The following is a 21,811-nucleotide window of genomic DNA, read 5'->3' on the forward strand; positions in this document are numbered from 1 at the left end:
TCTTCAAATTCCTATGAAAATAAAGATGAAGATCTAAAAGTTATTGATGTGTCCCCTATTAAATCTTTGTTTTGCAATATGAATCTTGATAATGATGGGACTGAATATGATCCACCTTTACCTAGAAGGCGTTCCAAGAATTCGGAGTTTTTAGATCTTGATGCTAAAATTGATAAAAGTGGGATTGAAGAAATCAAAACCCTAGATATTGCTAAACCCACTATTTTGGATTTCAAGGAATTTAATTATGAAAATTGCTCTTTGATAGATTGTATTTCCTTGTTGCAATCCGTGCTAAATTCTCCTCATGCTTATAGTCAAAATAAAGCTTTTACCCGACATATCGTTGATGCCTTGATGCAATCTTATGAAGAAAAGCTTGAGTTGGAAGTTTCTATCCCTAGAAAACTTTATGATGAGTGGGAACCAACTATTAAAATTAAGATTAAGGATCATGAGTTCTATGCTTTATGTGATTTGGGTGCTAGTGTTTCCACTATTCCCAAAACTTTGTGCGATTTGCTAGATTTCCGTGATTTTGATGATTGCTCTCTAAACTTGCACCTTGCGGATTCCACTATTAAAAAACCTATGGGAAGAATTAATGATGTTCTTATTGTTGCAAATAGGAACTATGTGCCCGTAGATTTTATCGTTCTTGATATAGATTGCAATCCTTCATGTCCTATTATTCTTGGTAGACCTTTCCTTAGAACGATTGGTGCAATTATTGATATGAAGGAAGGGAATATTAGATTTCAATTTCCACTAAAGAAAGGCATGGAACACTTCCCTAGGAAGAAAATAAAATTACCATATGAATCTATTATGAGAGCCACTTATGGATTGCCTACCAAAGATGGCAATACCTAGATCTATCCTTGCTTTTATGCCTAGCTAGGGGCGTTAAACGATAGCGCTTGTTGGGAGGCAACCCAATTTTATTTTTAGTTTTTTTGTTTTTGCTTCTGTTTAGGAATAAATATTTGATATAGCCTCTGGTTAGATGTGTTTTTATGTTTTAATTAGTGTTTGTGCCAAGTTAAACCTATAGGATCTTCTTGGATGATAGTTATTTGATCTTGCTGTAATTTCCAGAAACTTTCTGTTCACGAAAACAATTGTTAAAAATCACCAGAACCTGATAAAATAGTGATTCCAATTTCTGCTGATCAATAAACAAATTGTCTAGGTCTTCCTATTTTTGATGATTTTTTGGAGTTCCTTAAGTTTGCGTTAGTTACAGATTACTACAGACTGTTCTGTTTTTGACAGATTCTGTTTTTCGTGTGTTGTTTGCTTATTTTGATGAATCTATGGCTCGTAAAATAGTTTATAAACCATAGAGAAGTTGGAATGCAGTAGGTTTAACACCAATATAAATAAAGAATGAGTTCATTACAGTACCTTGAAGTGGCCTTTTGTTTTCTTTCGCTAACGGAGCTCACGAGATTTCTGTTGAGTTTTGTGTTGTGAAGTTTTCAAGTTTTGGGTGAAAGATTTTGATGGATTATGGAACAAGGAGTGGCAAGAGCCTAAGCTTGGGGATGCCCATGGCACCCCCAATATAATCTAAGGACACCATAAAGCCAAAGCTTGGGGATGCCCCGGAAGGCATCCCCTCTTTTGTCTACTTCCATTGGTAACTTTACTTGGAGCTATATTTTTATTCACCGCATGATATGTGTTTTGCTTGGAGTGTCTTGTATGATTTGAGTCTTTGCTTTTTATTTTACCATAATCATCCTTGCTGTACACACCTTTTGAGAGAGCCATACATGATTTGAAATTTGTTAGAATACTCTATGTGCTTCGGTTATATCTTTTGAGTTATATAGTTTTGCTCTAGTACTTCACTTATATCTTTTAGAGCACGGTGGTGGATTTGTTTTCTAGAAATTATTGATCTCTCATGCTTCACTTAGATTATTTTGACAGTCTTAAATAGCATGGTAATTTGCTTAAATAATCCTAATATGCTTGGTATTCAAGATTTGTAAAACTTTCTTATGAGTGTGTTGAATACTATGGGAAGTTTGATGCTTGATAATTGTTTTGAGATATAAAGATGGTGATATTAGAGTCATGCTAGCTGAGTAGTTGTCAATTTGAGAAATACTTGTGTTAAAGTTTGTGATTCCCGTAGCATGCACGTATGGTGAACCGTTATGTGATGAAGTCGGAGCATAATTTATTTATTGATTGTCTTCCTTATGAGTGGCGGTCGGGGATGAGCGATGGTCTTTTCCTACCAATCTATCCCCCTAGGAGCATGCGCGTAATACTTTGCTTTGATAACTTGTAGATTTTTGCAATAAGTATATGAGTTCTTTATGACTAATGTTGAGTCCATGGATTATACGCACTTTTCTTCCTCCCACCATTGCTAGCCTCTCTAATACCGCGCACTTTTCGCCGGTATCATACACCCACCATATACCTTCCTCAAAACAGCCACCATACCTACCTATCATGGCATTTCCATAGCCATTCCGAGATATATTGTCATGCAACTTTCCACCGTTCCGTTTATTATGACACGCTCCATCATTGTCATATTGCTTAGCATGATCATGTAGTTGACATTGTATTTGTGGCAAAGCCACCGTTCATAATTCTTTCATACATGTCACTCTTGATTCATTGCATATCCCGGTACACCGCCGGAGGCATTCACATAGAGTCATATTTTGTTCTAAGTATCGAGTTGTAATTGTTGAGTTGTAAGAAAATAAAAGTGTGATGATCTTCATTTTTAGAGCATTGTCCCAAGTGAGGAAAAGGATGATGGAGACTATGATTCCCCCACAAGTCGGGATGAGACTCCGGACGAAAAAAAAGAGGCCATAAAAAAAGAGAAAAGGCCCAAATAAAAAAATTGAGAGAAAAAGAGAGAAGGGACAATGTTACTATCCTTTTACCACACTTGTGCTTCAAAGTAGCACCATGATCTTCATGATAGAGAGTCTCTCATTTTGTCACTTTCATATACTAGTGGGAATTTTTCATTATAGAACTTGGCTTGTATATTCCAATGATGGGCTTCCTCAAAATGCCCTAGGTCTTCGTGAGCAAGCGAGTTGGATGCACACCCACTTAGTTTCTTTTGTTGAGCTTTCATATACTTATAGCTCTAGTGCATCCGTTGCATGGCAATCCCTACTCACTCACATTGATATCTATTGATAGGCATCTCCATAGCCTGTTGATACGCCTAGTTGACGTGAGACTATCTTCTCCCTTTTTGTATTATCCACAACCACCATTCTATTCCACATATAGTGCTATATCCATGGCTCATGCTCATGTATTGCGTGAAGATTGAAAAAGTTTGAGAATGTCAAAAGTATGAAACAATTGCTTGGCTTGTCATCGGGGTTGTGCATGATTAAAATACTTTGTGTGGTGAAGATAGAGCATAGCCAGACTATATGATTTTGTAGGGATAACTTTCTTTGGCCATGTTATTTTGAGAAGACATGATTGCTTTGTTAGTATGCTTGAAGTATTATTATTTTTATGTCAATACTAAACTTTTGTCTTGAATCTTTCGGATCTGAATATTCATACCACAATTAAGAAGAATTACACTGAAATTATGCCAAGTAGCACTCCGCATCAAAAATTCTGTTTTTATCATTTACCTACTCGAGGACGAGTAGGAATTAAGCTTGGGGATGCCTGATACGTCTCCAGCGTATCTATAATTTGTGAGTGCTCGATGCTATATTATCTACTGTTTTGGACATTATTGGGCTTTATTATTCACTTTTATATTATTTTTGGGACTAACCTATTAACCGGACGCCCAGCCCAGAATTGTTGTTTTTTGCCTATTTTAGAGTTTCGCAGAAAAGGAATATCAAACGGAGTCCAAACGGAATGAAACCTTCGGGAACATGATTTTTAGGAAGATTTTGATCCAGGAGACTTGGACCCTACGTCAAGAAACAAAGGAGGATGCCACGAGGTAGGGGGAGCGCCCACCCCCCCCCAGGGCGCGCCCTCCACCCTCGTGGGCCCCCTGTTGCTCCACCGACGTACTCCTTCCTCCTATATATACCTACGTACCCCCAAATGATCTGATACGAAGCCAAAAACCTAATTCCACCGCCGCAACCTTCTGTACCCACGAGATCCCATCTCGGGGCCTGTTCCGGAGCTCCGCCGGAGGGGGCATCCATCACGGAGGGCTTCTACATCATCACCATAGCCTCTCCGATGAAGTGTGTGTAGTTTACCTCAGACCATCGGGTCCATAGTTAGTAGCTAGATGGCTTCTTCTCTCTTTTTGGATCTCAATACAATGTTCTCCCCCTCTCTCGTGGAGATCTATTCGATGTAATCTTCTTTTTGCGGTGTGTTTGTTGAGACCGATGAATTGTGGGTTTATGATCAAGATTATCTATGAACAATATTTGAATCTTCTCTGAATTATTTTATGTATGATTGGTTATCTTTGCAAGTCTCTTTGAATTATCAGTTTGGTTTGGCCTACTAGATTGATCTTTCTTGCAATGGGAGAAATGCTTAGCTTTGGGTTCAATCTTGCGGTGTCCTTTCCCAGTGATAGTAGGGGCAGCAAGGCACGTATTGTATTGTTGCCATCGAGGATAACAAGATGGGGTTTTTTATCATATTGCATGAATTTATCCCTCTACATCATGTCATCTTGCTTAAGGCGTTACTCTGTTTTCATGAACTTAATACTCTAGATGCATGCTGGATAGCGGTCGATGAGTGGAGTAATAGTAGTAGATGCAGGCAGGAGTCGGTCCACTTGTCTCGGACGTGATGCCTATATACATGATCATACCTAGATATTCTCATAACTATGCTCAATTCTGTCAATTGCTCAACAGTAATTCGTTCACCCACCGTAAAATACTTATGCTCTTGAGAGAAGCCACTAGTGAAATCTATGGCCCCCGGGTCTATCTTCATCATATTAATCTTCCAACACTTATTTATTTTCTTTGCTTTTACTTTACTTTGCTTTTATTTTACTTTGCATCTTATCACAAAAATACCAAAAATATTATCCTATCATATCTATCAGATCTCACTCTCGTAAGTGACCGTGAAGGGATTGACAACCCCTTATTGCGTTGGTTGCGAGGAGTTATTTGTTTTGTGTAGGTACGAGGGACTCGCGCGTAGCCTCCTACTGGATTGATACCTTGGTTCTCAAAACTGAGGGAAATACTTACGCTACTTTGCTGCATCACCCTTTCCTCTTCAAGGGAAAACCAACGCAGTGCTCAAGAGGTAGCAGCTGTCAGTTGGTGAAGTTCCAAGCATTGCGTCGTGATGGGATCTATGTGTGAAGCGGAGTACATAGCTGCTTCGGAAGCAGCAAATGAAGGAGTCTGGATGAAGGAGTTCATATCCGATCTAGGTGTAATACCTAGTGCATCGGGTCCAATGAAAATCTTTTGTGATAATATTGGAGCAATTCCCTTAGCAAAGGAATCCGGATTTCACAAGAGAACCAAACACATCAAGCGACGCTTCAACTCCATCCGCGATCAAGTCAAGGAGAGAGACATAGAGATTTGCAAAATACATACGGATCTGAATGTTGCAGACCCATTGACTAAGCCTCTTCCACGAGCAAAACATGATCAACACCAAGACTCCATGGGTGTTAGAATCATTACAATGTAATCTAGATTATTGACTCTAGTGCAAGTGGGAGACTGAAGGAAATATGCCCTAGAGGCAATAATAAAGTTGTTATTTATATTTCCTTATATCATGGTAAATGTTTATTATTCATGCTAGAATTGTATTAACCAGAAACTTGATACATGTGTGAATACATAGACAAAACAAAGTGTCCCTAGTATGCCTCTACTTGACTAGCTCGTTAATCAAAGATGGTTTAGTTTCCTGACCATAGACATGTGTTGTCATTTGATGAACGGGATCATATCATTAGAAGAATGATGTGATGGACAAGACACATCTGTTAGCTTAGCATAATGATCATTAAGTTTTATTGCTATTGCTTTCTTCATGACTTATACATATTCATTTGACTATGAGATTATGCAACTCCCGAATACCGGAGGAACACCTTGTGTGCTATCAAACGTCACAACGTAACTGGGTGATTATAAAGATGATCTACAGGTGTCTCCGAAGGTGTTTTTTGGGTTGGCATAGATCGAGATTAGGATTTGTCACTCCCAGTATCGGAGAGGTATCTCTGGGCCCTCTTGGTAATGCACATGATGATAAGCCTTGCAAGCAATGTGACTAATGAGTTAGTTGCGGAATGATGCATTACAGAACGAGTAAAGAGACTTGCCAGTAACGAGATTGAACTAGGTATGATGATACCGACGATCGAATCTCGGGCAAGTAACATACCGATGACAAAGGGAATGACGTATGTTGTCATTGCGGTTTGACCGATAAAGATCTTTGTAGAATATGTAGGAACCAATATGAGCATCCAGGTTCCGCTATTGGTTATTGATTGGAGATGTGTCTCGGTCATGTCTACATAGTTCTCGAACCCGTAGGGTCCGCACGCTTAACGTTCGATGACGATTTGTATTATGAGTTATGTGTTTTGGTGACCGAAGATTGTTCGGAGTCCTGGATGAGATCACGGACATGACGAGGAGTCTCGAAATGGTCAAGAGGTAAAGATTGATATATTGGACGATGGTATTCGGACACCGGAATGGTTTCGGAGTGGTTCGGGTATTTTTCGGAGTACCGAGGGGTTACCAGAACCCCCCGGGGAAGTAATGGGCCTACATGGGCCATAGGGGGAGAGAGAGGGGATCCCGCAAGGGGTGGTGCCCCCCCCCCAAGGGAGTCCGAATTGGACAATGGGGAGGGGGGCGCGGCCCCCTTTTGTTCTCCCTCTCCCGCTCCCGCTCCTTCCCTTTTCCACCTCCGAAAGAAAGGAAAGGGGGGGGCGACTAGGATTGGGAGTCCTAGTCGGTTTCCCCCCACTTGGGCGCGCCCCTAGCGCCGGCCTCCTCCTCTCCTCCTTTATATATGGGGGCAGGGGGAACCCCATGGCACATCAATTGTTCTCTTAGCCGTGTGTGGTGCCACCCTCCACAGTTTACTCCTCCGGTCATAGCGTCGTAGTGCTTAGGCGAAGCCCTGAGAGGATAACATCACCATCACCGTCACCACGCCGTCGTGCTGATGAAACTCTCCCTCAACACTTTGCTGGATCAAGAGTTCGAGGGACGTCATCGAGCTGAACGTGTGCTGAACTCGGAGGTGTCGTACGTTCGGTACTTGATCGGTTGGATCGTGAAGACGTTCGACTACATCAACCGCGTTAAACAACGCTTCCGCTTTCGGTCTATGAGGGTACATGGACACACTCTCCCCCTCTCGTTGCTAAGCATCTCCTAGATAGATCTTGCATGATCGTAGGAAATTTTTTGAAATTGCATGCTACGTTCCCCAACAATAACTGCTATGATCCTGGAATATGCGATTCAGTGGAACACCTATATGCATGTGTAGAACAATAAACAGTAAAATAAGATTCCCAGTCTCGCCTCTAAGACTAGCTCAAATGTTGTTGGTGATCGCGTTTTCCGGATCTTAGGATGTCATTAAGTGTAACGATGGTCCTAAAACAACATTGAGAATATGAAGTTAGAAGAATGGTCATATTGAATCGACCCAAACGTGTTTGTTATACTTTGAGATGATACCGTCACAAGTCAATTGTTATAACACGGAGTGTTAGCATGTGGTTTAGTTTCTCAGACCATGAGAGTATCACGGTCACTTCCTACCATACGGTGGCCTTTGGGGTTGCTCAAATGTCATCTGTAACTAGGTGATCATAACGACAACTTACAGGTTCATCGGAAAGTTTGACAAGGGATTGGATAGCTTGAGAGTGGGATTTTCTCCTTCGATGATGGTGAGATATTCTTAGGGCCCTCACGGTGTGACGGCATCCATCATAGTCTGGCCAGACACAGGGGACTACATCACGAGGATGCCGGGACATGACAACGAGAAAGAAGAACAAAACTGGTAACGAGGATAACGGTATAGTGAGCATGTGAGGAGGATACCGATGCATGCTGGGTTCTGTGAAGTATCACGAAGCAAAGGGAACATCACATGATAACCAAAGGTTCAGTCGAATGTCATTCGTGTATTCATAGGGACCGATATGGATGTCCACGGTTCCGCTATCGGTCATTGAACAAAAGGTTTTTTTTGTTCATGTCTATGTTTTACCAAACCTACAGGGTCGCAAACTTAAGGGAATCACGATCTGCTGAGTGTTAGTGGAACAAGAGTTACGAGAAAATATTCTCGGAATAGTTCCGGTAATATAAGAAATAGTGAGAGAGTTCTGAAAGAGTTTCTAATGTTTCCAGAACTGTTCTGGTGCGAGGACACATTGGTTGGGCTAAGGGGTAAGGCCCACAAGGCTTTAGGTCGGTGCAAAACGAGGTTTTGCGGAGGTCAGGGACCAAACGCCAGGGTCCCTGGTGTCTAGCCCAGGGCCAGACGCCAAGGTCCGTGGCATTTCCGAAAACGCCAGGAACCTTAACGTCTCGCGCTAGAATCCAAGGAGGACTCCTCCTTGTGTTTCAAACCGACTTTGGGGAGGCCCTCTCGCCAAGTTACGACCTCGGGGCTCAACATATAAATAGAGGGGCTGGGCTGGCCCCTAGAACGTAAGTTTGGAAGCCTCCTCTAGTTCTCTCTTGATCTACTTCTCGTCTAGTTTGATCTAGACTAGATCTAGTAGTAGTAGATGAATGTAGTACCTCGAACTAGTAGTAGTAGATGAATGTTGTACCTCGAACTAGTAGTAGTTGAGATTACTATGTTTTTATTAATTAGAACTATGTTTAATTATGCTTGAAATGAAGTAGTAGTAGTAGTTGAAGTATAGTTTCACAGCTCCATTTGCATCTTCTACTGGAGTTGCTCTTTTACATCTTCAATATACATCTTCTATTGGAGTTGACACTTTTTTGGAGATGCAAAAATCACTTTTTGAAGATGTATTTACATCTCCTGTTTGACATCTCCAAATTTGCATCTTGTTTTACATCTCCAAATTTGCATCTTCTATTGGAGAAGCTCTGAAGATCTTTTTGAGCAGTCCATCCAAAGTGACTTTGATTTGCTTGCTACTCTTATAGAGTTTGTGAAGGAATCAAGAGTTTGTACAAGCCCGGCGACCATCTCCTTCATGTCAGATCAACCCCGAGTGAAGCTTTGACCTTAATGGTATCAGTCATGATGTAATAGATGGGCAATAACTTTGAAGGATCTTTGTGGGAGACGCTAGGGAAACTTTTTGTGGTTTTAAAATTTTGTCTGAAGATCTACCAACAAGTAGGATAGCATCAATAGTCCAAACCTCGCAACAACATCGCTAAACCTCTGCCAACGAGTAGGATAGCACCACCCAAACCTCAGGAAAACATCACCACCTCAAGCCCTCAACTGCGTTCGCATTCCCTTTACCATGCTCTCAAGGATACTTAGCCTACTACGACATCCGATTTTGGTAGACATGTTCAATTCTTGAGGCTGATTAAGGGCTTCTAGTGCTCCCCCCACCCCCAGAAAGCGTTAACAGACATCCAGTTTCCAGATGTTGTGTACGGAAAAACTACTTGCAACAGGCATGTGTCATGTAGACACCATTCTACATATGACAGTCCTAACATCTGGGGTGCAAGTTGACACGAAAGGTAGTGTCCCAACAAAGGGGGGAAAACAAACTCGTCTATCAAAAATTCTATCAGCACTTCGGCAGGTTCCAGAAAGAAGACATTAGGGGGTCAAAACGAGCACAACAATGCAGATATCTCTAATCTAGTTCTGTAGTATTCTAGTTCTTTTGAGCTTGGTGCAGTTGAGCTACAATATCAAGCCTCAAGTAAATGGAACACGGTTTCTCTTCATTGCCATGGGTTCTTCTTTCGGCCAGCTGCAAGCGTCGAACTAGTTTTGGAACTCTGCGGGTCAAACAAAATCATGAAGTGTGTTCAGGATGGACTAAGAAAGAGAGCAAAGGTGTGAAAATTAGTACGCTGGCAGACTTACGGATTTCAACTTCTTCAACTTGCCCCGAATCCTGTTCTTTTGAGGTTTCAGTTTATAAATGCGCACCATCCAGTGGTGGGTTGTGAAAACCTTCATTTATCACCATGATAGGGAAGCACAAATCAGAAAACGGACAAAATCAACATCAGCTGATGGGAAGGAGAATAATATCACAATACCTCCTCAAAATGTGTTAGCTTGAAATGCTTCTTTCCTATTTCATATCCTCTTACTCTATCAAAGCCTTTGCCATCAGTCTCAACAAACCTGAGGGGAACAAGGGAAACAAATGTCAAAAGGTGAAGCCAACTGAATTTCTCCTATTGAATTCCTACGCGACATACCTGTAATAGCAAAGCTTGTACATGAGGCAATTCAACATAGTTGGAGTTGCTTGAGCATCAACACGGTACTGGCCATCTCTCTACCAAATATATAGGACACAAAAAAATCAGAAAAAAAACATGAAATATGCAAGGTCACATATGTTTAACTATTCTTTTACTCCTTATGCTAACAAAAATACGTGGAGGGCACCATCTAAGAAAGGAATCCAGTACTCACAAGATAATCTGGCTCCTTGATGTGAGGGAATTCACCACCTCCTATGCGAACCATCCAAAGGAACTTGTTAATATCATCACTAGGGTAGCCAACCAGACCTGCAAAGGAAACTTCAAATGTTAAGAGATCTGTGATTTGCTGGTTCCAGGCCAATCATTTCTTTTTCTCAAGTCCATAAAGCACCGACCTCCAAACACAACAAGCACATATTTAACATCTAAAGAATCAAAGATCTCCCATGCTGCCTTTTCTGGGGATGACATCGCTGTACCAACTGTTGCTATGTGAGTGTTATTCCAGGTATTGTTGTCTACAATCACAGTCCTGTTAGCCATAGCAGTTGTTTGATAACCATAGTCCCACCAGGATGCAACCTGCAACAGAGCATCTTACTGTAAGAACAGAAGACAGTTCATATAATAATAAAAGGCATGGGGCGATCATACCTTGTCATCCACATCTGTGTTATGGCTAAGCCATGCATAAGCTTCACGGAAATCATCAAAAACATGCAATCCCTCGCGTGAACGAGATGTCAACACAATTGAAGGTGCAGAGTACGCTTCAGCTGCAGCCCAAACACAATGGACCTGCAAAGGTGGCATTCTTAATGTATCCGTCTATGTATAGAGACATTCTTTCTGGCAAGACTAAGGGCAGTGAACTTACCACATAGAAACCACCTAACGCGATCAGTAAAAGAGTGCTCACAATAGATGCTTCCAAAGGCAGTACCGAAAGTCTCTTTTCCTTTTTAGGCTTCACAGAAACACTTTCGGTCACTTCTTTGTCCTTCCTCCTGTTCTTCTTTGATTGTTTTTCCTTTGGAGCTGCTTCAGATTTTTCAGTCTTCTCATTTTTGGATGAACTTGTATTGACCGTGCTAGCACTAGAACCATTTGGGCTACCATTCCCTGACTTTAGTTTCAGGAGAAAGAAGTATTCAATAACTTGTTCAACAAGGCATTTAGTGATTCAATTCAGACAGTGCAAAAGATAGAGATGAAACAACCGTACAATAGCAGGGCCATCATCAAATAGTTTTGATAGCTGACATTTCATAGATCGTGTGAGGACATCGAAGGCTGAGGAAAGAGCAATCCCTGATAGAATGCACGCAGCAGGAGCAAGGACAAGCATAAGCCGAACCTAACAGACAGTGAACATGATGTTAATACATAGTAGATATAAAAAAAACATAAGACTACATAATATCTGTACAACATATACTTACCATCACTCCAGAAAAATATACCGCAGTGACCAAGTACAAGACCATGAATGAACTTGCATCGGACAAAGGCAAGAAGCATGACTGGATCATGTTAAAAATGAATAGTTAGAATAAAGATTGATGCTAATTCACCCACAATTCAAATGGTGTATTGCTTACAATTATTCCAGCAGGAACCAAGAAGGCCAAAACATTGATATCCATAAAATAAGAGGGCCAGGTAGGGGGTTGATGTTCACTGACACTGGCAATGATGGGAATATACTTGCTTGCATAGGTTCTGTCAAAAAGGTAAAAATAATGGTGCAGCTTTTAGTACAAAAGAGAAACAGAGCAAATGCACTCTATCAGGACAGTATGAACAGAAGAAAGTACAATCAAAGAGATCGAAAGCAAGTACTAATTGGTGAAAGAAACTGCATTTCTTTGTCCAAATGAATGAGCATCAAAAGTACATTTCGTTAGCGACTTCAAAACCCAAGGATACAGCTGGGCAAAACTAAGAATTATATCATGCTTCTCAGTTTGCTGACCCAGTTTCTTAACTGAAATCACAAGATAAGTATATTTGATAAGATCCATGAGAACTTACGGGTCCAGTAGACTCAAACTGCGCCCACTCCAGCCTTTTGTTGGGCTAGATGCCACCAACGCTACGAGTATAGCTACAACTGCAAAACAAACAGCCCTGCGGGAAGGAATTCTCTATTAACATAAGGTGAATCAGAAGACACCAATTCAACAAAAACAAACGTTTATATTTGCGGGATATTATTTGATACTCCCTCTGTCCCATAATATAAGAACGTTTTGACACTAGTATAGTGCCAAAAACGTTCTTATATTATGGGACGGAGGGAGTAGTTCCTCATGTCGTCAAGCTGATAGATAAGGTCAGAGACTTACAGGCCAACAGTTATAACAAGAGTCATAGCCATTTTGAACAGCCTGGGAGTCAAAAGTCCTTTGATGTAATACACAAAAGCAACCACATGAAGGATTATAAACACCTGCAATTCAAGTACACCGTTATCAATGAAATCAAGAGTGCAGTCATTGAATTTTCTTCACTTCTATTCAGTATTTGTGAAGTTCAGAGAGAGGTTGAGTGGTTAGACAATCTCTTTCAATAGGCTAGCATGATCTCGCGTTGTTTCACTTTTTTCAATTCAGCGCCTCCTTAGTTTGTGTGCATAATGCAGTTGCAGAAATATTGTACGTATTCATTGCACATAGATGTCGAGAAAAATGGAGACCATTATGTCAGCCTCCCTATTGCCACTGATGGATAACTTTACTGGGATCATGGGGGTGAAGGTGAAAGAGTTACAGGACCTCAGCTGGCCACTGTGGTCAATTTCCAGGAAAACCGTGGTTGCTACGCCCCAGAATTATGCAAAAGTGGCTTGTTGTGTCATAGGTTTGCAGTATTTTGGGACTGCTCATCTAATCAAGAGGTAACTTAATTAATTTAGAAGAAGTACCATTAACTTGATATATCCTTTTATTGTGTGCATTTTATAGATGAACTGAAGAAAGGTAAATGTGTGTTTGCATTTGGACCAAAGGAAGCAACATCCAGTAAACACATTTCATGACTGAAACTGATGTTTATGTTTTGCAACACATCTAGAATTCAACAATTCAAGAAACCTTCATTTTACAAGGACCAGTTTTAAGAAAATTGCAAGAGTCAATTGATTCAATAATATTTTACTGAAAAGAGAAACACAAGAGGAAGAGAAGGAGTGCATAAGAGCGTGAATGTAGTACCAGAAATGATGCAAAGTGCTCAGATGTCAATACAGCATTAAAACCAACGACAGGTACCAAAGCTGCCAGAAGTGTTCCCAGTATAACCTGCAAACGGAATAATTAGTCGCATATAAGATCATTTCGCAGACAAATGGTACTAGTGAGTACTGACATGTTCAATTGATGTATTTTCATTTTTTGTGTTAAAACTCCAGAAACGGCAGCATAAATGTATGCACTTACAAGGGGAGCATATGCAATGTACAGTCGCGAAGAATAACGACCGGTTACAATGCACAACAGCACATGCATCGGAATAAGGTTTATGATGAATGTGTAGCCTCCCCAAGAACAGACCTGGAAAAAGCTAGTGCATGATTATAATATTCATTTGAAAACCATAGATCAAAATCAACAAGCTTACCATGTAGAAATATGAGAGAGCATTGAGCGTTGCATAAAAGAGTGATCCTGTGTTCAGTGTCTGTATATTATTCATAAATAAGTCAGTACATAATGCTATATAAAAATGAAGCCAAATGAAGAAGCATCAGATGTACCATTACCTTTACATACAGATAAAATGTGAATACCAAGGCAAATATTGCTACAGCTTCATTATCATAGCTGCCAGCAACTGATCTTGAGATGTACGAAGGGACCTGTAACAATGTTAAGAGCAGTCTGATTAATGAATAATGATACGTAAGATAATACACAAAGGTAATGCAGCATTCTAAGAAACAGCAATAAATTGGACGTCTTGCTTTTGTCTAAACCTGCCATACATTGGTGTGGGGAGGAGGGAGTGAAAAAAACATATCCTGAAAGAGTTATATGGGTTGTGAAGAGGAGGGGACGAAAAAAACATATCCTGAAAGAGTTCTATGGGTTGTGAACTCCAGATAATTGAGGACATCAGCTAGGGTCCTTCTCAATAGTGTCAATGACGTTTGTATTATATCAAGATTTCCAAGTGTCATGCAGTTTCATACATTCAGCTACTTACAACTATTTTAGAAATACTGGTTCGGCCTAACAAAAATCAATAAGCACTAATTGTATGGCGAATTGTTCCTCGATTGAAACTTTTATGTTCCCACCCAAAGACAGGTAAAGCTAAAGGTACCTAATGGCATCCCTAGCTTCATCCAAAAGTATTTGCATTTCCACTTCGGCCATGGCATAAGAAAATGAAAACATCTATAAATCAAGTGCAATTTACCATTGCCAGAATGGCTGCTGCCATCAATCCAGCTCCAGTGCCCTTTGCCTCCTATAGAAAAGCAACATTAATGAGAACAGAATTACCAGATGAGTGGCTACTGTGAGAATGCATGCTTCTGTGAAAAAACAACCTTTGTCAAGAGGTAAGTAGCCCAGGAAGCGATTGCTGAGAAAATTGGAGCAGTGAACACGCAGACAGTCTCCACCGACAATGGGATGTTCAGAGCATTTACGAACCTAGTAGACCGATCAAATATTTCAGGCACATTTTCAATAACTGGAAGGAGAGCGAGGGTGGTGTGCTCCTACGATAACATACCACCAAATGCTTCCAGCTGTCAAAGTCAACCCAGGATACACAGTGCCACCGATCACACGACCAAGGGGATACCTGAAACAGAAGCAGCACAAGAAAATTCAGACATGTATCAGTACTGCGTGTTCCGCTTTACAAGCAACTCTCACAGTACTAAATGATTCAGCTGCCTGTGAGGCTCTTACCATGTCCTATCATCAAACCAGTTCCAGAACTCGTAGATTCCATTCTTCGACAAGAACTGCACAAGTAAGGGGTAATTTAGAACAGATACATAGCATAACTGCATCAAGCCAGCATTCTCATGCTCCTACTGTAACCAACTGCTTGCCCTATACTCCCACTAATCATCCATAGCAAACGAAATCTACCAGACAGCAGTCAATTTCCAAAACCCAGAACCCTCCGCCCAGATTCACAAGCCACAACAAAACATTGCAGTCCCTTAGGAGTTGACAACTCAATTCCGCGCGCTCTAGAACACAACTCGATAAAAATGGAACCGGGCGATCGAACCTGAGTGACGCGGAAGTTGAAGTAGGGGTCGAACTCGTGGATCACGCTCTCGTACTTGATCACCTGCGGCACCGAAACGGCGAGACGCGTGAGAAAGAAACGCAATTCCGGAACCTCTGTTCGAACACGGGACCGGATCTGGAGGCACGGGGGCGGGGGGCGGATCAGATCTTACGGAGAAGAGGCGGATCGAGAAGGCGAGGACGCCGATGAGGATGAGGGTGAAGGCGCAGAGCACGCCGCCGAAGGCGTTGCGGAGGCGGCCGGGCGCGGGGGCGGGCGCTGCCGCGTGGGCCACGGGCTCCGCCATTGCGGCCGAGTCGCGGCTGGGCGCGGGAGGGGGGGGGGGGGGGGGGGGCAGAGGGGAGGGGGAGAGGGACGGAGAAATCTCTGTAGCGTTCCCAGGCGGAGACGAAGACCTCCCGATCGCGAGGTCCACTGGAGCCCAGTGTCCGGGATTTATCGCAATTTTCTGCACAGCACCCTGGAGATAGTGATTTTCGTAGCAAGAGGCTCCTCCTCCTTTAGAGCAACTTCAACCGGCCGACTCAAACGGACATCAATTTTGTCCATTTAGTTTGTCCGCCCCGCATTCGTGTCCGCTTTTTTGTTTTGGTCGACCGGTGTGCCCAACGGGGCAGGACGCATTTTGGACACGCCCACTCGCGAGCAACTCCGCGAGCTCGGCCGCATCCCCCCTGCCCACGTCCTGTCGTGTCCCTGCCGCTCGCCGCGCCCACTCGCGCCCGCCGTAGCTCGCTCCACCCCTCGTGCCCACCGCGCCAACTCGTGTCGCCTCCTGTGCACGATGCAGCTCGCCACGCCCGCGAGCGCGCGTCCCGCGAGCTCGCCTCCGACGGCGCTGCTCTTCTCGTGCCCCGCAACTCGCCCCGCCCCCTCGCGCGCCCCGCGAGCTCGCCTCCGCCGCCGCTGCTCTGCCCGTGCCCGCAGCTCGCCTCGCCCCCCCGCGCGCTCCGCAGCTCAGCCACCGTGCGAAACGACATGCGTGCGCCCACGCCGGCGTCGTTCCTGCGGATCAGCGGCCTCATTGGCGGCGGCGCATCGGTCAAAGCAGTCGACGGCTGCGTCGGGCCTGGGGTGTGCGGCGAGCAGGAGGTGGGCGAATGGTGCGGTGAGGGCAGCGGGCACGTCGGAGTAGTGTGCCTCGAGGCGTGCCTCGGCGTCGACGCAGAGGAGGAGAGATGTGGGCCAGCAAATAAAATAAGGAGAGTGAGGTGGGTGGGTGACAGATGGGCCAGGCCAGACACAGAAGAACGAGACGGGCACAGAAAACGTTCACTTTTTGTCCGCCTCCGATCCAAATATGACACAAATTTGGGATCGAATGAATCCGTAACGAACACGAAACAGAGATAGGTCCGCGTGTTGGGCAACATTTTTATACGTTTTGACCCAAACAGATACGCACGGAATTTAGATCACCCTATTGGAATTACTCTTAGGGCATGAACAACGTGAGGCGTCCAAACCGGCATAAGGATTGATAGATAGCATTTTTAGTCACGGTACTAGTCCCTGCTCACATGTCATGATCAACGTGAGGCGCCCGAACCGGCACAAGGATTGACGTATAGCATTTTTAGCCGGGGCATGTAATCCGTGCTGACATATCATGATCTGCCTCACATTAATCAAAAAATTAGTTATAAAACTGATTAACCGTGGGATCTTTCTGAAATTCAACATAAATTCTCCGCGTCTCTTCTCTTGGCTTGGACACGAAATTATGACTCTATTTAGATCGTCGGACGCATTTTTTGGTTTCGGTATCAACCGTGTTGTCGTTGGCATAAAATTTCTAGCTTGGATATCCTTCTAAAATGGTTCAACCAAACTAGTACTCCCTCTGTTTCATAATGTAGTGCCTATAGATTTTTTGAAAAGTCAAACCTTACAAACTTTGACCAAGTTTGTGGAGAAAAAAAATATTTACATCTAAAGTGCGAAACATATATCACTAGATTCATCATAAGATGTAGTTTCATATTATATATTTTTGCTATTGTAGATATAAATATTTTTCTCTACAAACTTGATCAAAGTTTGCAAAGTTTGACTTCTCAAAAAATCTATAGGCACTACATTATGAAACGAAGGAAGTATACATTAACTTGACACCGTTTTTTAGCACATGCCTCGTGTCATTGTCGTCTTACGAGTTTTCTCTTTCAATGTCTGTGATGGCCAAACTTAAGAATGAACATCCCTCCAAATCAGTCATCTTGCTTGGATTTTTCTTTCTTCCATTGAAATATCCCTTTTATTGGTTTCTTTTTCTTCTTTGCTTCACTATCCTCCTTCCTATATTTCTTCATCCTCTCACTTCAATCTACACGGACTCCTCCGCTCTCTGCTTCCCATCACTAATTCCTCCTAGTGCTCCGTGTGCACAATTAGTTAGTCCCAAGATAAACTAGCCGGTTTTCGATTGTTATTTTTTTCTCTAAAAAAATTACAGAGCATAGTCCGAAATCACACTTATAGAATACTTTTCATAGATTTCTCAAAGGTAGCATTGCCTCTCTATCTCTCTAGATTTTCAGTGGTTATGTGCAACAATACGAAAATGATAAGGTCCATGATGTTTGCTAAAGTATAGAGCATATTCTGAAACTATACTTATCACAAATTTTCAGTCTAGGAAAAAATATTTCTCTTTGCCTTTGTCTGGATTTTCGGTGACATTGTGCAATATTACCAAAAGGATAAGGTCTACCATGTAAACATGACGGAGCTTTACTTGTCCTGCTAAAAGATCCAAAGTGGCAATCAAGGCCGTCGGTGTCTTCCACTCTTCCATCGACGGCTAGTGCCACTTCCTCCCTCTGTTGACCAAGAAGACACCTCCTGATTGGGCCCGATGACATATTTCCAAGGGAACTAGCCAATCAGAAGGCCGCAGCTCACCACCACATGAAAAATCTAGCTTCTCAGCTAGAGCAAAAGGAAAAATACTGCTGTGCAGAAGAGCCAATCCAATTCAAGTGATGAAACGATTTGTTTTTTTTTAGTTAACCAACGTACACAAGATCCAACACAAACATTTCAAATCCAATCCACCAGCCTGAATTACCGACCATCGAGACTTGTGCTTTCTCATCCGGCCTCAGGGATTGGCTTCTGAGCCTGAGAGCTGAGCTGCCATCGCTCTGTTTTCTTTCGCCACTTGCAAAGAAGACATATCCAAGACTTTCGAGTTCGCCTTCTGGAAGTAGTAGCGGATTTTTCCTCATCTTCAGCCAATGACAGAATAGAAGAAAACAAACACTATATTAGCATTAAGGAAGGACGTGTTTGGTTCACAAATGTTGAGTATATGTGTTATGTGCATATTGTGTATTGGGCCCGTCTCCTAATTCATTGTATAGTTGAGGTCCGTGGCCCATCTTTGTACATCATATATACGTGCCTATGCACGAGAGCAATACATCGTACAATTCCCACAACGTACATGGTATCAGTTTCCTAGGTTTCTTTCTCGCTTCCGCCGCCGCCGCCACCCAGCCGCCGCCGTTCGCGTGCCTCCCGCACCGGCCGCCGCTCCTCCGACTCCCTGCACGCGTGTGCTACAGCTAGCCCGCCCGCCGCCGCCGCTCCCTCTGAGCCGCCACTCGTACCTGCCCCGCTAGCGCCGCCCGCTAGCGACCCGCCCCGCTAACCCCACCCCGATAGAGCCCGATCCCCGCGCTGCATCCTTCCCGATCACGCCCGATCCCAGCGAAGCCCAGCCGCGCCCGATCCCAGCGAAGCCCGCATCGCTCCCGCCGCTGCTGTTTTCCCGCATCGCCAGCTCGCTCGCGACGCCCGCATCGCCAGCCGCCCAATCGCTCCAGCCAGCTGCTGCTTCCGATCGCCCGCGCTGCACCGCGCGCTCGCCCCGCTACCAGCCACCTCTCCCACCCGCACCACCCGCATCGCCCGTTGCTGCATGGCGTCACCCGGCCAGTCCGTCGTCGCCTCATCGCCGGCGCCCTTCGGCGCGCCCCTTCCTTCCCGTCGTACTGGACTCTAACTGTCGACCCCTTGCTGTCGCGTGGGCCGTACGACGCGCCCGTTCCCACGTACGGGTACGTACGTACGGGGCATCCGGGGCTCCACCTGCATCCACGTACGGATCTCCCGTGTACTGGTGGGGGTTGTCAGCGGGCCAGCAGGTCTCGCTGGCGCTCCCCATGGCATCTCCACCCCCTCGCCGGCGCTGCCGCCGGCGCCCTGGGACTCGATGCTCCTCGCCGGGCTGCATGCCTCTCCTATGTCGGACAACTCCACCGGAGGTGATGATTGGTACATGGACACCGGGGCTACGGCTCACATGTTTGCTCATCCTGGTAATCTTGCCTCCTTCACTCATGTCACCACCGACCGCCGCATCATTGTCGGCGACGGTTCCACACTCCCCATCTCACATGTCGGGCACACTTCCTTTTCTTCTAATTCCATGCCTATTACTTTGTCTAATATACTTGTGTCACCTTATCTTATTAAAAACCTTGTTTCCGTTCGTTGTTTAACTCGTGAAAATCCTGTTACTGTTGAATTTGACGAGCTTGGGTTTTGTGTCAAGGACGCTCGAACCAAGATGGTACTTCACCGATGTGACAGCCTCGACGAGCTCTATTCGATGCATTCGCCGTCCACCTCTACCACCGCACCGGTTGCTCTCTCCGCCGGCGTCGATCTCTGGCACGCTCGTTTGGGTCATCCCAACCCCGTCACACTTCGTCATATTCTTAGGAGTTTCAGTTTCACTTGTCATAAGATAGAGGATCACACCTGTCATGCCTGTCGTGTCGGCAAACATGTTCGCCTCCCATTTCCTAACTCCACCACCATAGCTTCTTTTCTTTTTCAGTTGATTCATAGCGATGTGTGGACCTCTCTGGTTCCTAGTAATTCGGGCTATTTATATTATCTGGTTATCCTTGATAATTATTCTCATTATATGTGGACTTTTCCTTTGCGCAGAAAGTCGGATGCACTCTCTACCTTGACGGCTTTTTAATCCTATGCCAGCACGCAGTTTGGGCGTCCTATCCTTGCTCTTCAGACTGGCAATGGAAAAGAATTCAACAACCTTGCTTTCCGCACTTTTCTGTCGCATCATGGCACAGTTTTTCGTCTCACATGCCCGTATACCTCCCAGCAGAACGGTCGAGCCGAACGCGTCCTTCACATTCTGAACGACTGCGTTCGCACGCTCCTGTTCCATGCTAACGTGCCGCCACGTTTCTGGCCGGACGCACTCGCTACTGCTTCTCTCCTCCTTAACCTTCGCCCTTGCCGCCCACGGTGGAACTATGCACATCACCATCTTCTCTTTGGTACGCCCCCATCTTATGATGGCTTGCGTATTTTCGGGTGCCTTTGCTATCCTAGCATTGCCGACTCCGCTCCTCACAAACTCGCACCTCGTTCTGTCGCTTGCATCTTCATCGGCTACCCCTCCAACTCCAAGGGATATCGGTGCTACGATCCCGTCTCCCACCGTGTGTTCACTTCCTGGCACGTTTACTTTGATGAGCATGTGTTTCCGTTTCACCAGGTACCCCCGGCTGTTCCTCCCGCCACCGGTGACGCGGTCTCCTTGACGCCTCTCCCAGGGCGCTCGTGCGCCTCTCTTGGCCCGCCCCCTGGCTTTGAGGCGCGCCCCCCGCATGCGGCACCTCCTCCAGCCGCGCCGCAGGCACCCCCATTGCCCCGACGTTGGCGCCCGCGGCCCTCTCGGCGCCCCCGACGTTGGCGCCCCCGGCGCCCGCGCCCCCCCGTGCCCCCGGCCCCCTCGGCGCCAGTGGCCTCCTCGGCGCCCCCGGCGCCTGTGGCCGGTCCGGTCACCCGCGCCCATACGGGCGTTTTTCGCCCGAGCTCGCGCTACGCCTCGGATGACTACGTCCATGCGGCGTCCACCTCTAAGCCATCGCCGTTGCCATCCTCTGTTCGAGCCACTCTTCGTGACCCGCTCTGGATGGCTGCGATGCAAGAGGAGTTTGATGCCCTGTTGCGCAACCGGACGTGGCAGCTTGTTCCCCATCCCCAACACGCCAACGTGATTACCGGGAAGTGGGTCTTTAAACACAAGCTCCGTCCTGATGGTACCTTTGATCGCTACA

General features: G+C 44.7%; 1 protein-coding gene across 1 annotated transcript; it reads right to left on the reverse strand.

Annotated features, from left to right (window-relative positions):
• Window positions 1-9,717: 9,717 nt before the first annotated feature.
• Window positions 9,718-16,040, reverse strand: LOC123182662 (dolichyl-diphosphooligosaccharide--protein glycosyltransferase subunit STT3A). The gene is made up of 23 exons (XM_044595310.1): window positions 15,859-16,040; window positions 15,684-15,746; window positions 15,353-15,408; window positions 15,171-15,242; window positions 14,983-15,088; window positions 14,850-14,900; window positions 14,191-14,286; window positions 14,049-14,108; window positions 13,868-13,981; window positions 13,643-13,729; window positions 12,776-12,879; window positions 12,462-12,557; window positions 12,029-12,149; window positions 11,870-11,950; window positions 11,653-11,784; window positions 11,305-11,553; window positions 11,082-11,225; window positions 10,823-11,009; window positions 10,636-10,733; window positions 10,416-10,495; window positions 10,251-10,338; window positions 10,072-10,161; window positions 9,718-9,983 (listed from the first exon to the last, which is right to left on the reverse strand). The coding sequence occupies exons 1-23, from the start codon at window positions 15,991-15,993 to the stop codon at window positions 9,927-9,929; spliced, it is 2,367 nt and encodes a 788-aa protein (XP_044451245.1). The 5' UTR covers window positions 15,994-16,040; the 3' UTR covers window positions 9,718-9,926.
• Window positions 16,041-21,811: the final 5,771 nt, after the last annotated feature.

This window comes from Triticum aestivum, chromosome 1D (assembly GCF_018294505.1).
Source record: "Triticum aestivum cultivar Chinese Spring chromosome 1D, IWGSC CS RefSeq v2.1, whole genome shotgun sequence".
In the NCBI taxonomy this organism is placed as follows: Eukaryota; Viridiplantae; Streptophyta; class Magnoliopsida; order Poales; family Poaceae; genus Triticum; species Triticum aestivum.